At 37.2% G+C, this 13,803-nt stretch overlaps 1 protein-coding gene across 4 annotated transcripts in view; it reads right to left on the reverse strand.

Moving 5' to 3' along the window:
• FOCAD (focadhesin) overlaps positions 1-13,803 on the reverse strand; it is a 310,882-nt gene that overhangs the window by 258,474 nt on the left and 38,605 nt on the right. For 3 of the 4 annotated variants that reach the window (XM_045840183.1, XM_045840184.1, XM_045840186.1), the window contains exons 3-4: positions 12,359-12,433; positions 9,931-10,085 (exon numbers count right to left, since the gene is read on the reverse strand). In XM_045840183.1, coding sequence (XP_045696139.1) covers positions 9,931-10,085; positions 12,359-12,433 — 230 coding nt within the window. The remainder of the gene's footprint in view (positions 1-9,930; positions 10,086-12,358; positions 12,434-13,803) is intronic. The other variant, XM_045840185.1, reaches the window with a different exon arrangement.

Genomic DNA, 13,803 nt, shown 5'->3' on the forward strand with positions numbered 1-13,803 from the left:
ACTTTACTTAAATTTTTCTCTCAATCTCTCTCTCTCTCCCTTTTCTTCTCCCTCTCCCTTTCTCTCAAGCTGCTTCTTAAGCATGGGTCCAAAGCAAACTCACTCAAAAGAGTGAAAAGATAGCTTCAAAAAATCATTAAAAAAGGAGAAAACAGAAATAAAATATATCAATTATTTAAATCCACGGGCTTATTATAATTCTTTATAAAACAAATCTGATTTTATTTAAAATCAAATTAGTCACCACTAAAGGATACGTCAAAAACTGATTATTTTGAAGTTTAGTAAATAAAGAGAAAAGAATCAGATATATAACCTGCCTTTCCTATACAAACCATACTAATAACTAATCTAACAGTAGGTTTGGGTAAGGTTCTCTTTATAGTGATATTTCAGGTAATAAGTGAACAAAAAATTATAGAATTAGCATTTCACCACTGTGAATCTCCTAATGAATTAATGGATCAAGCCACTGAATATCAACAGTTAACAATCAGACATGTGCCTACTGATGGAAGAACACATTACCACCTACGGAGAATTCTTTCCTCTCCCGACACCCAACCCCAACAACAACAAAAATTTAACTTAAATATCATCAAATTTCTAGAAGCAAACTTTCTCTTTTTTTAAGATTTTATTTATTTATTTTTTAGAGAGGAAAGGGAGGGAGAAAGAGAGAGAGAGAAACATCAATGTGTGGTTGCTGGGGGCCATGGCCTGCAACCCAGGCATATGCACTGACTGGGAATCGAACCTGCAACACTTTGGTTCACAGCCCGCGCTCAATCCACTGAGCTACGCCAGCCAGGGTTGAAGCAAACTTTCAATGAACAGGATATAAAGAAAAATAAATTAAAGCACATGGCAATATAATCAGCAAAATCCACACTACGGAAATCTCTGCCAAGACCCAAGTTTCTTCAAAAAATTGTAAGAAAAGGAGAGACAGAGATAGAGAGAGACAGATGTGAGGAGGGGACCCTATATATTAAAAGAGATGTAAAAGACATAACAGCCCATGCTTATTTAGATGGCCATACAAACAAACTGTTAAAAAAAAAGTTATGAGGTAATTAGAAACCTGGAGGCTGATTGGACATTTAAAACATTATGCATGCACTCACACATGTACATCAAGGTATAATACACCTTCGTCATTATGTGTTTAAAATGGAGCTACGCACATAAATATCTACAGACGAAATCATGTAATGTCGGATTTTCTCCTAAAGAATATGGGCAGGACAGAGTTGGATAGGGCTGTGGAGGGAGCAGGAACAGCCATGGGCCAGCGGCTGCTGGGCTCAGTGACAGAAACAGGAGGGTTCATAACACCATGCTGCGTACTTTTGAAATTCTCCATTAAAAGGTTTAGAAATCATAGGAAGAGTTCCTCTTTATAACACCCATTTTTTTTTTCTGAAATTTTCTTGGTTATTTTTGTGTGTCACACTCCAAGCTATCTTCCTTTATCTACCTAACCCTGGCAATCAAGGCAATGGCTGTTTCTATCATTATTGCTGTTCAGAGAGATAATTTACAGTTTCAAAAAAATATTCAAGAGGATGATGATAATGATGATGATGCTGATAGAAAACACGGTGGCATCTTGCTATCACAGTAAAGCAAGTATGTTATCTTTGAAAATAAATCTCCATCCACTCAATCTCTCTACCCTTTGTCCCTGTCAGAACAACACAAATGTAGTACTAGTCACTCATACTTGAGCACAATTATGTTTGCAAACTAGAGCTGAGCTGAGAGGCTGAGAGATACCTATTTCCAAAGTCATGACTGCCCAAAGTTCAATCCCAGTGCAGGAGACTCCTCAGGAATAGTGTCCCAGTCTCCTCTTCTCTGTTTTGGGAAACACCATTCCTTCCCTTTTGTATGATTACTATACAAGGGACCCTAGCACTCATATGTTCACACAATAAAGACACAGCCTGTAGAGAGTTAAATTATGTCCCGCAAAACAATACATCTTAGTGCTAACTCCAGTACCTGTGACTGCGACTTCATTTGGAAATAGTGTCTTTGAAGATATAATTAAGGATCTCAAAGTGAGATCATCCTCAATGAGTCTTAAATCCAGTGACTGGTATCCTCATAACAGAAAGGAAATAAATTTGAGATACGAAGACACACAGAGAAGGTGGTCATATAAGGACAAAGGCAGAGATCAGAGTCATGCAGCCACATGCCAAGGGCTGCAGCAGCCACCAAAAACTAGGAGAAAGACATGGAACAGATTCTCACAGCCAGAAGGAACCAATGCTGGTGAAGTCTTAATTTTGGACTCCTGGCCTCCGGAGTTGAGAAATAATAAATTTCTGTTGTTTACAGCCACCAGATTTCTGGTCATTTGTGACAGCAGCCCTGGAACACTAATACACAGCCCCTGACAGAGTTGACTGGTCTGGGAGTAGACATCTCACATGTGCTGGGGCCCACCCTTGGTCACCTTTAAATGTGACCAAGAAATTACAACTGCAGTGCAGCTGTCTCTTGGACAGAAGAGATATTAACCCAGAAGCAGGCGGTGGCCATGGACTAGGAAGCAGAGAAAGTCAGCTGCAATAAAGAAAACACACACAGCCTGTGTCCAATTTGTTCCTGAGGTCCAAGTGCATCACAGTTCTTTGTTCGTTTGGGACAGCCCTTTATAAAAAAAAAATTAAAATCATACCTTTATCTCAAACTAGTATAGTGCAAGTGGGTTTCCGTAAGTTGTCACCCAAAGAGTCCTTACACATTCAGAAGCCTGCTGCTAAAAGCCCTTCAGTAAAACTCAGATGCAACAAGCCCTTCCCTGGATGGGTGCCAAGAAAAGCAGAATTGACTCAAGAACCCTCAAAGAGAAAAGGAAAGGCCAGGCCATTGCTACAAGTACAGTGGCAAGAGATGATGCAAAACAGAACCTCAATTTTCACTGGGCATGAAAAGACCCAGATCTTATCCTGAGAGAAGTGTGGGTCAAAAATGATGCTGAATATTCCAAAAAAAATAAATAAATAAAACAGAAAAGAAAATATTTTTTGGTCATGCTATACAAACTATGTTAAATAAAACCACCCAGGAAAGTGCAGTGGGTATGGGGGTGGCAGGTGGGAGGAATGGGGACATCTGTAATAGTGTAAACAATAAAAATAAAGTAAAAAAATTTTTGTAAAGCACCACCCAAAAAACTGCTTTTCACTAGAGAAATCGCACAATTGCTATTGTGTATATGAATAACATTATCAGGTTTCCTTTGTTTGGGGTTCATTTGATAACAACATTAAGCACTGCTCATGTATTTCATTTCAGTCTCCTTTTGAATACAACAAATAATTTGAGGTTTTCCTGGTTCTTTGCTTTCGAGATATTCCAAACATGAGGTACAAGGAAGTACCCACACTAATTTTTTGGCCAGGGATAAGAATAAACAGGGTTGAAGAGGATGATATAAATATCCCCAAAAGGGGCATCATGGGGACAAATGGGAAGATTGTGGCCAAGTCCCTTTTTAACTGGAAAGAATAACTTACCAGCCCTAAGCAGAGTTAGTCACCAGCAAATTAGAGAATAGTAAACACTAGATTAATGGTCAAATCATTTTTTAAATTTATTAGAAAAAAATTATGAGAAAAGAGATCCAGGAAGAGAAGAAGGAAATAAAAATTAAAAAAAAAACATTCTGAGGAATCCATAGTCGAATAAATGACAAAAAAAAAATAATGCTTCTTTAAAAAAAAACCTGAGAGATGTCATGCTATTGAGCTGTGCTTGGGAAAGTTCTGTACCTTCATCTGTCCTCTAAGTGCCAGAAAATAGCCTGATTCCTTCTGAGACATTTTTCCATTATGAAAGTCACGTGCTCAGTAGGTACTTTCCTTAAATCACCTGGAAATGGCTTAGCATAAACACGTGACTGGAAGATTTTTGTAACAAACAAAGCCTTCAACCAGATCAACCAACTTAAAAGACAAAAAGGGCAGAATGTCCTAGACAATAAAACTGGCTAGAATTACTTTTCTGGTTATGAGCTGAAATTTAAGAGAGATTCTGGGATTTTTAGTGAAAGAAAAAGGCTTGGCAAAAAAGAAAAGAGAACATCTGAAAACAAGCTAAATAACTTAAAGGAATATTTAAAAGAGAAGGTGGAAAAACAGACATAATCTACTAATTCCATCCCTCTCAGGTAAGATTTAAATAAGCAGTGTTATCAATCAATGCAGATTTAGCCCTGAAAACCATCTCAGTTAATAAAAGCACTGTGACACCCCAGCTGCAGAGGGAAGATGCCAACTGTCCTCCTTAGGACACCTCAGAGGAAACTTCACAAAGTCACCCTTCCTTGGTTCTTTTCCTACCAAATTAAAAGAGATAAGGAAGCTAAATAATACAGAAAAGCCTCAAGAGTACAAGATACAAATACAGTGTCTCCTTAGGTTGCTAGCCATTTTCTACATGATAACGAAGCAATTAGGTGTCCCCAAGGAACAGGGTCATCAATACAAGAGAAGACCCAAAGAGACAAAAATTTTGTCATTGAATTACCCTATACCTTAATTCCAAATAGTTCTCAGAATCACTTTTTAACCAGATTGGACCTTGAGCAACCCATGATTAAGAACTCACTGAATCCAACAGCTTTAGTCATGATGTACAATGGGTGTTTTTAATACCCTGTGCAAAATTTCATTAAAAGGTAGACTTTAGGAACCTCAGAAAATAACTTATTTTAATCTCTTATACCTTAATACACTTTATTTTCACAAATGTATAAATTGTAGGTCTCTTCCCTGTTTGAAAGCACGAAAGGCACACAAATCAAGTAGCAGCCTAGTTTATCTAGAGCATAACTGTTCTACCAAACACATTTTTAAAAGAAGGGGCTGGTGCAGGGGGCTGGGTGGGGGGAGCAGTTAAACTGAAATTACAGGCTGTCATGACATCTCAATATCGAAAACTGAATACCTGTTTCCACAGGACAGTATGCTTTTTATTCACAATCCTGTTACTAAGCAACTATAACAATGGCTGCCTCAGATTTCTAGAAGCTAGCTCAGTTAAGGGGGCAGGAAATCTAAGAAAAATGGGGAAACTCCTTGCCTTGGGAATTTTTTTCTTAGGATAAACCCAATGTAAAAACAAAGAACAAGCAAAACCAAAAACTATCCAAACTTAAACCCAGCAGTTCCTTAAAGGACAAGAAAAGTACATGTTACTATGTATCATTCACTTTAATTTCAGTTTTAACTTCAAACTTCACATTTAACTGGTGATTTCCTTACTATGTTGCCATTGTGGTCCCCTTTCTTTCCTTCACCCTCCCTAGGGATCTTTTTTCAAATTTCCTTCCTGATTAGAAGAACATTTTTGACCTCTAAAATCCATTTCATTGTTTACAGAAGCTATAAAAACTAGTTTACAATTGTTTCAGTGTAGCCTCAGCTTTGAACCAAAAACACTATTGGACATCAAGCTATACTCCTTTGAAGGGAAGTCTCTCAAACACAGCCCCAGACACTTTCCCAGCCACTCCCTGAAGTTCAGACAACCAGAGCTTTGCTAATGTCAATTTTTTTTTAAAGTTAGACTATACAATGTGGGTTAGATTTGAGGTGGTGGTGGATGGGTGGAAGGGTGGAAGGGAACTGGAGGTGATGTTTCATACATATTCTAAAAGAAATTTATAGACTAGACCTGCAAAGGGCTAAGGGGAAGGTTATAAAGTTAGGAGAGATGACCTCACTGATTTTTCCTTCTATCTTTCCTTGCGTTTTTTTTTTTTTACTGTTGTTCAAATACAATTGTCTCCATTTTTCCCACCACCACTCACTCCCTCCCCTCCCATCTCATCCCCCCTCCCATCTCATCCTCCCATCTCATCCCCTCTTCCCATCCTCAATCCTACCCACATTTGGCTTTGTCCATGTGTCCTTTATACATGTTTCTTGAAAACCTCTCCCCTTCTTATCAGTTTTTCTTTATTTCAATTTCTCTTGTTATATTTTGCTTGCTTGTTTGTTTTGTTGATTAGGTTAGATCCCACTTATAGGTGAGATCATATGGTATTTGTCTTTCACCACCTGGTTTATCTCACTTAGCATAATGCTCTCCAGTCCATCCATGCTGTAGCAAAGGGTAGGAGCTCCTTCTTTCTTTCTGCTGCATAGTATTCCATCGTGTAAATGTACCATAGTTTTTTGATCCATTCATTTACTGATGGGCACTTAGGTTGCTTCCAGCACTTGGCTATTGTAAATTATGCTGCTATGAACATTGGGGTACATAAGTTCTTTAGGATTGGCGTTTGAGGATTCCTAGGGTATAGTCCCAGCAGTGGGATTGCCAGGTGAAAGGAAGTCCCATTTTTAGTTTTCTGAAGAAATTCCATACTGTTTTTCACAGTGGCTGCACCAGCAGCTTTTTAAAAAAAAAATTTTGAATTTATTGGAGTGACATTTGGTTCACAAAACCATAACACGTTTCAAGTGTACAATTCAACAAAACATCATCTGCGCACTACATCGTGTTCCATCACCCCAAGCAAAGTCTCTTTCCATCCCATTTACCCCCTTGGCCCACCACCACCTACCTCAACATTTACTATAATACTGAGAAAGTTCCAGAAACTGCTACATTCTCTAAATACCTATTCCACAGAAGGCTGCTGCTTCTCACCATCTCTCTCTAACCCCCACCTCCAACTCACATGAGCACTCTCTGCCTTTCTAGCTCTCTATATGTGTTCCTGAAAGATGTTAGCCTTGCAGGTAGGCAAAATAAAAATAAATTTTTAGAATTATTTTCTACATCAAAACTGAGTGGCTCTGTTCCCAAGGTGCCTCTAAATTCTGATAAACCTCGATTTTAAGAAGAGATTTCCACAGACAAGTAGAAACCTGAATACTGGAAACTGAAGATCCAAAATGTCTCAGCCAAGAAGCACAAGCAAGTGACAAAGTCATTTCTGCTTTTGGATCCCAAATATAAAGATGGTTTTCTGTCTCAGAAGATTGCCTGAGTGGCATTTGGAGGAGGTTATTTGGATCTCCTGCTTTTTAAATTAAATTTAGTTTAATTTCTTAATTAATTCTCATGTGACTTTTTTAAAAAACATAATGTACAGTCTTTGAAATTGCTATAAACTACACAGCTCTGCTATTTGAAACCATCGAAGTGAAGAAAATCTTTCACATATAATTATTACTTCTACTGGCAACAATAAAAAAAACTTAGCACTTACATAACACATTACGCAATCAAATTGATTCAAAAATTAAATTGGGTAGCTTCGGGGTCTATTCTGTCACCATTTCCCTGGAGCTAACAATTTAGACAACATGAACATTCTGAATAAGAAAATTTATGGAAAAGAAATTTTCCAGGATACTTCAATTGTTAAAATTTACATATTTGCATACTATAAAATTTAAGGCCTTCTTCTATATCTTGGCCATATTTCTAAAGATCTCTGAAAACTAATGGTCACCAATGTGTATGATTACATTATCAACTGAAGTGCTGCCTATGATTGCAAATAACTGAAAACAATAGGAAATTGGTAAACAATGGCCATTCAAACAATGGACTAAAATGTAGATGGAAAAATTAGAAAGCACTTTATGTATGTTAAGAAAGTATTTCCAAGATATATTTTCCAATGAAAAATGTAAAATAAAGAATACTGTGTTTAGAAGACTACTAATTCTGTAGGAGTTTTTTTAAAGAAAAATATGTACACATAGCCTTGGCTGGTGTGGCTCAGTTGGTTGGGTATCATTCCACAAAGTGAAAGGTCAGTGGATCGACTCCCAATCAGGGCACATGCCTGCATTACAGGCCCAGCCCCCCCATCGGGGGTGTGCAAGGGGCAGATGTGCAGATCTATGTTTCTCTCCCTCTCTTTCTCCTTCCCTTTCCCTCCCTGTAAAAATAAATAAACATTTTTTTAAAAAAGAAAAAATAGGTACACGTAAGTTTTCAGGTGCATGTACATTCAACACCCTTAAAAGATAAGACCTGGTAAGAGTTTTGCCTCTGAGGAGAAAAGCAGATACAGGAATAAGACAGAGACTTGGCCTCATACACCCTTTTGAATTTTTTACCACATATTGTCTATTCAAAAAAATACATTTTTAATTTTAAAGAATCTAAGGTTACTGAAAAAATATAATATATAAATGGTATGCTGATTCACTATCAGTAAAGTATGCTTTTCAGTTCACAATAGTGATATTCACAATAGTGATATTCACAATAGTGATGATGAATTTATACTGATGTGTGAAGAATATCTCATACCAGCATAATTTTCTTTCATGATCTTCTAGAATTAAAGGTATAATCTAACCTGCTTTGATTATCCCTTACACAGACAAAGACATTATCATGGCCCCCTTAGCTGCTAATACCCTTACTTTTAAATATAAATAGTACAGCCCTGGCTGGTGTGGCTCAGTGGATTGACCTCCAGCCTGTGAACAAAGGGGTCACTGGTTCAATTCCCAGTCAGGTCAAATGCTTGGGTTGCGGGCCAGGCCACCAGTAGGGGGCACCTGAGAAGCAACCACACATTGATGTCTCTCCCTCTCTTTCACCTTCCCTTCCCTCTCTCTAAAAATAAAGAAATAAAATATTAAATAAATAAAAATAGTATAACACAATGTAAGTGGATTTTATATTTGTGAATTTTAAGGCATTTGAAAATTATTTAGGGGGGAACAAATACCATTACCTGCATTTGAAAAAAGGGGTAAGTCAAAATCTAAGTGGCTTGTTTAAGGTCAACCAACAAGTTACAAAAGGAGAGACACATTAAAACTTAAGTTTTTAAAAGCCTCCTCAAAACTACTTTTTTCAATGGGTAGACAATAGGAGCTTTCTAAAAACGTTTGTGTGTGTGCTGTGTGTGTGCATATGTGTCGGCATGCACACAAAGAAAAGGACAGAAAATAAATTAATTTTTAGTCATCATCAAATCCTTACTCAGAAATATTTGGTCCCCTTCTGTCAAAAAGTGTCCTAGATTTGAAAATAAAAGTTTAAAAGAATACTGTGAAAGGGTAAGTAGCCCAGCTGAGAAGAGGGAAGTGTCTAGGCAATACAGGTGACATCTGAGTTGAGCTTGAAAGGATGAAAAGGAAGTCAGAAAGAGAAGGAGAAGGAACATTCTGTTCAGAGGCTGAGCGCATGCAAAGATTCAGGAATGAATCTCAAGAAACTCAAATGACTTAAAGGCAAAATCAAAAGGGTACAGATCAAGACCATTTCTTGAAACAAAGAGTGGCATCTCTTTTTCAGGGAGTATTTTACAAGAGAGGCTTACTTCCACAGGAGGATTCAAATATGGTCCTATTTAACCACCTCAGAATGCTGTATGCCCCTTTCATCTCTTGTGATTCCACTAACCTCATACTGTGAATGGAATAAATATGATCATACCAAACAAATGCAAAAGGTTATACATTATGTACTTGGATAATAATCAGAAGACATATCTAAGTCACAAAATACTTTTTAAAGGGGTTAGTGCTATTATTTTTTTAATACATGTACTAATGCCAAACTATTTTCAATGGTGTATAAAATTTTATCATTGTGGAAGTATTGCTTATAGGCAACTCTCTTTCTTAAAGTAAGTCAGGAATTTGCACTACAGTTGTGAATTCTAAACCAGTTAGCTATTTTCTTCATAAAAAAGAACAGTGACAAATTTATGTAGAGCCTCAAAACTTAAGTGGAGCAAATGCCCACAGATTACAAAACTGCAGAGTTTAAACTAGCATGTTCTCATCACATATGAAATATCAATCACATGACATTTTAAGAGAAATAAAAACAACTGGCAAGTAGGGTAAATGTTGACCCTTAATGGAAATTAGTAAATTTTTTTCTAAAATTTTAAAATGTTAACTGATCAAACATGAAGAATACCTGGTTGATGGAATCAGGTTGAGTATCCCATTGAGAACATAGCTGAACTCTGCATGATCCTGAGCAACAAGTGCCACCAGGCCCTCACAGCAGGCTGTCCGAACCACTACATTATCACTGCAACACTTCTCCCACAGCAAGTTCAAAGCAGGAGTCTGAAATCAAACCAGTAGTTAAAGGACACTTCTGATAAGCAACAAATGCATACACACCCCCAGCCATGCATCAAAGTGTAATTCATTCATAGTAGGCTAGCTCTCCTACACAAAGATGATGCTGCTGTCACAGTATTTGTAGAATAGACCAAAGTCAGTTTTTCAAGAGAGGTAATGGATGCATTCTGATATAGGAACTCTCTCTCATCTGGTGTATTTGCTGAAAATAAGCCTGGCTGCCAACAAGTATGATGACCTCAGTTCGAGCAACACAACAGAACGGGGGATCACAACTAAGACTTGGCTCCAGCAAAGGGCTCTAGCCAAACCAAGCCTTTTCATCAGACACCAACAACATCAGCAGACCAGTTAGTCTAAGTTGAATTCCAATCCACACCTATGCTTCAAAGCCCTCAACAACAATTCCATTTTCAGAAAATGTCCCTGCTCTACTACTAACAACCGTTATTACTTACATGTATTCCCTCCCCATGCTAACCACCCCCCACCCCACACACACAATGTCCCTGCCCAAATGGGCCCAGATGGAAGAGAGAAAAGTAGGACTGGCTATCAGCAGGCTGCTAGTTCCATGACTGCCAACCAAAGCCTAGAAAGACTGTTTGCCCATGAAAGAGATTGACTTTTTCCACTCTTACCTCACACTGTGAATCTGTTATCATTCATAGAAAAACACTGGAAAGTTATGTAAGGAAATATAAGTTCTCTATTTTGAAAACTCCTGTAAAGGCAGAGGTTCTAACTTTCATAACTTTCTCAGGCACCCATAATCATCTCATCAAAAAAAAAGGTTCACTATTAATGATAACCCTATATTTAAATGTATCGTGGATCAAGTCCATTTAGATTTACACAGTCTGGGGATCTTTTTGGTTTGTGGCTTAAACACACACACACATACACACAGTGAAACCATCTTTTTTTCTTTCCTTTCTTCCTCCAATAGTTTATTGGGGAAATACATAACTTGGAGAAAAAGATTAAAACCCCCAGCTCCCAAAGAATAACTAAAAGAATGGAAATCAACATCTTATTGTGTCTGCTTTCCCACTGTAGCTGGCTGCGAGAGCCTTTTCAATTGTAGGATCCTACTGTACCAGAATAATATAGTTAAGAGTCACTGCAGGAAAGTAATATTCCATTTCTTTTATTTACAGGGAAGTTTTATTCACCTGTATAGATAATATCAAAGGGTTCTAAATGTCCTCACTCCATTACTGAGCCAGAATAAATAAATAAATAAATAAATAAATAAATAAATAAATAAATAAATAACTGTCCCTTCAGGGACTACTATGTTCCCCTGGAAGTAAGTATTCATTTATTAATGCAAGAGGGAATATTTGGTCATAGGGACTGACGTTGACAATAAGTCCTGGCAGTTTAAGTAAAACCACTAGCTCTTGTCAGAATACATAATGTGACTATAGGCAGGATTAAGATTGGAGTTCTCAGAAAAGTTCATTTAGATGGCTACACACAAATGCCACATAAATGCCAATCAGTGAAGTATACCCCTACACTTCCTTCAGCATGTCAGCAGATGCAGTAAAGAAATGTAACTTAGAGCAGCTAATCAAAAGGAATTCAAGAAAAAGGAAATCAATTTGTTTCTGCTGTGAAAAAAAATAATCTCATTTCCATCACCTATATTCTCTACAGAGTTTACCTTAGAGCAGCTACTCCAGTACAATTTCCAATCAGCATGTCAAGATACACAACACTGGTCAACCAAAACCCAAGTGATATGCCTACTCAGTAAGCTGGCATCACTCCAACACTGAGCATTCACCTGCATTATGCACAGTGCAGAATTTTTCCTCCAAATCCAACTGCCAATACATGACTTTTTCACATATGGGGCCATCTACAGCATGAAAAATCTCCTGCACTCAAAGGGAGCCACTATGTTTACTTTCTCTATTAAAGAAAAATATTCCCTCAGAGGTAACCCTATCAACCTTCTCTAAAACATGCCTACTCTCATTCTACCCATGTTATTTTTCATTAGTAATCATAAAATTACTCCTCTTATCCCCTCCATATCTTATTCCTGGAGTCTGTTGTCAAAAATTAAAATTTCTTAACTATTCAGAAGAAAATACTAGCAAAAAGAAAAAGGCAATACACTTCTCACAATTTCAAATCATTTCTGCAGTGACCTGAGCTGTGAAGGAAACAAAAGGCATGCATATATGATCCAGGCAGCAGCAATATGTGAACAGAATGAAAGCACAAAGTTAAACACATACCTGGTTTGTGGATTGATGGATCTTTTCTGAAAAACCATTTTCCTTTAGGACTGCAGCAATAAGATGACCCACAGCCTTAAAAAAAGAATAATGAATACATTTTCCTCAGAAGTTCTCTTTAAATATTGCATTTGAAGGTAAATAATATCAATAGTAGTTGATATGAATATGAGTATGCCAGTCAACTGATAACAAAATTCCAAGTCACTGAGTATGTGTTATGTAGAATGCACTGAATTACCCATATTTTGCCAAATATAATGCACATTTTCTTGCCCAAATTTTTTAGGAAAAAGTAAAGATGCACATTATACACAGGCATAATGATTACATACAATGGGTATAATAATCCTGTGTATAATGTGCACAAAAATGTGGGTACATATTATACATGGCAAAATGTGGTAGTCAGTCCACATGCATAATTTCTTATCATCATAACAACCATCAAGGTAAGCATTTTTACCCTGATTTTTATCCCAGTAAGCAAACTACAGTTCATAGATATTAAGAAACTTGCTGTATTTTCAGTTCAAATTGCTGTCCCTTAATATAAGATGCCTTGAGATCACTTGATACATGAAATGGTAAGACATACAGGAAACTCCACAGCTTTTAAAATCATCTTTGCATCTAAATGCACTTCATGCTTCAACAAGCTCTTAACAAAGAGGGAGAAAACGCATCCTCATCTTTGACTATGGCCTACACAGATCTGAACCAATGGGTCTCCCTTGATCACAACTGTTCTCCCTCCTCTAGGCTCTATGATTTAATTTCCTGATTATTTTCTCACAGGTTTTAGTCCTTTAACAAGCTTTCAACCTAATAAATCCCTAAAATTTTCCCATATCTTGCTTTGGTCCATAAGCTCAAATTTGAAGCTAATACTCTTACAGGAGTATTGATTACATAAATATGTAAATATTATTACCTCCTACCACCTCAATCTCATTCTCCTAGCTCTTCAGCTGTCCTACCCATCTCTGCTGTCACAGAACCTAGGCCTGCAACAAGGACAGCCATTCTGTGTGTGAGGGATGGAAATACTTGGCAACTGCAACAACTGTTGATCCTGCACTTGGGACCAATGTATGATACAGCTGTGAATACCTGTCAGTCTTGCAAAGTTTCCAGAAAAGTTCAAACAGAAACACAGCACCCAGTCCTTCATTTCTTTTTATATGTCACACATTAAAAATGATTCAAGACCTCAATGCTTGATGGTCTCAGTTTTGCAATAAAAGTTCAGTCGTTTCCATGAATATTAAGTTTAGCTCAATTAACTTTCTCTTACCTCCCAGTTAAAGGGATAGTAACAAGAATTGAGGACCAGTGAATAGTTTTGGTTTCTGTTTACAAAATATACCATATTTCTCTGAATGTAACTGGCCATCAATTATAAGACACACCATTATTTTATGTACCAGTATGAAAGAAAAAAA

This window comes from Phyllostomus hastatus, unplaced genomic scaffold (assembly GCF_019186645.2).
Source record: "Phyllostomus hastatus isolate PE091 unplaced genomic scaffold, TTU_PhHast_1.1 phas_contig_34, whole genome shotgun sequence".
NCBI classification, from domain to species: domain Eukaryota; kingdom Metazoa; phylum Chordata; class Mammalia; order Chiroptera; family Phyllostomidae; genus Phyllostomus; species Phyllostomus hastatus.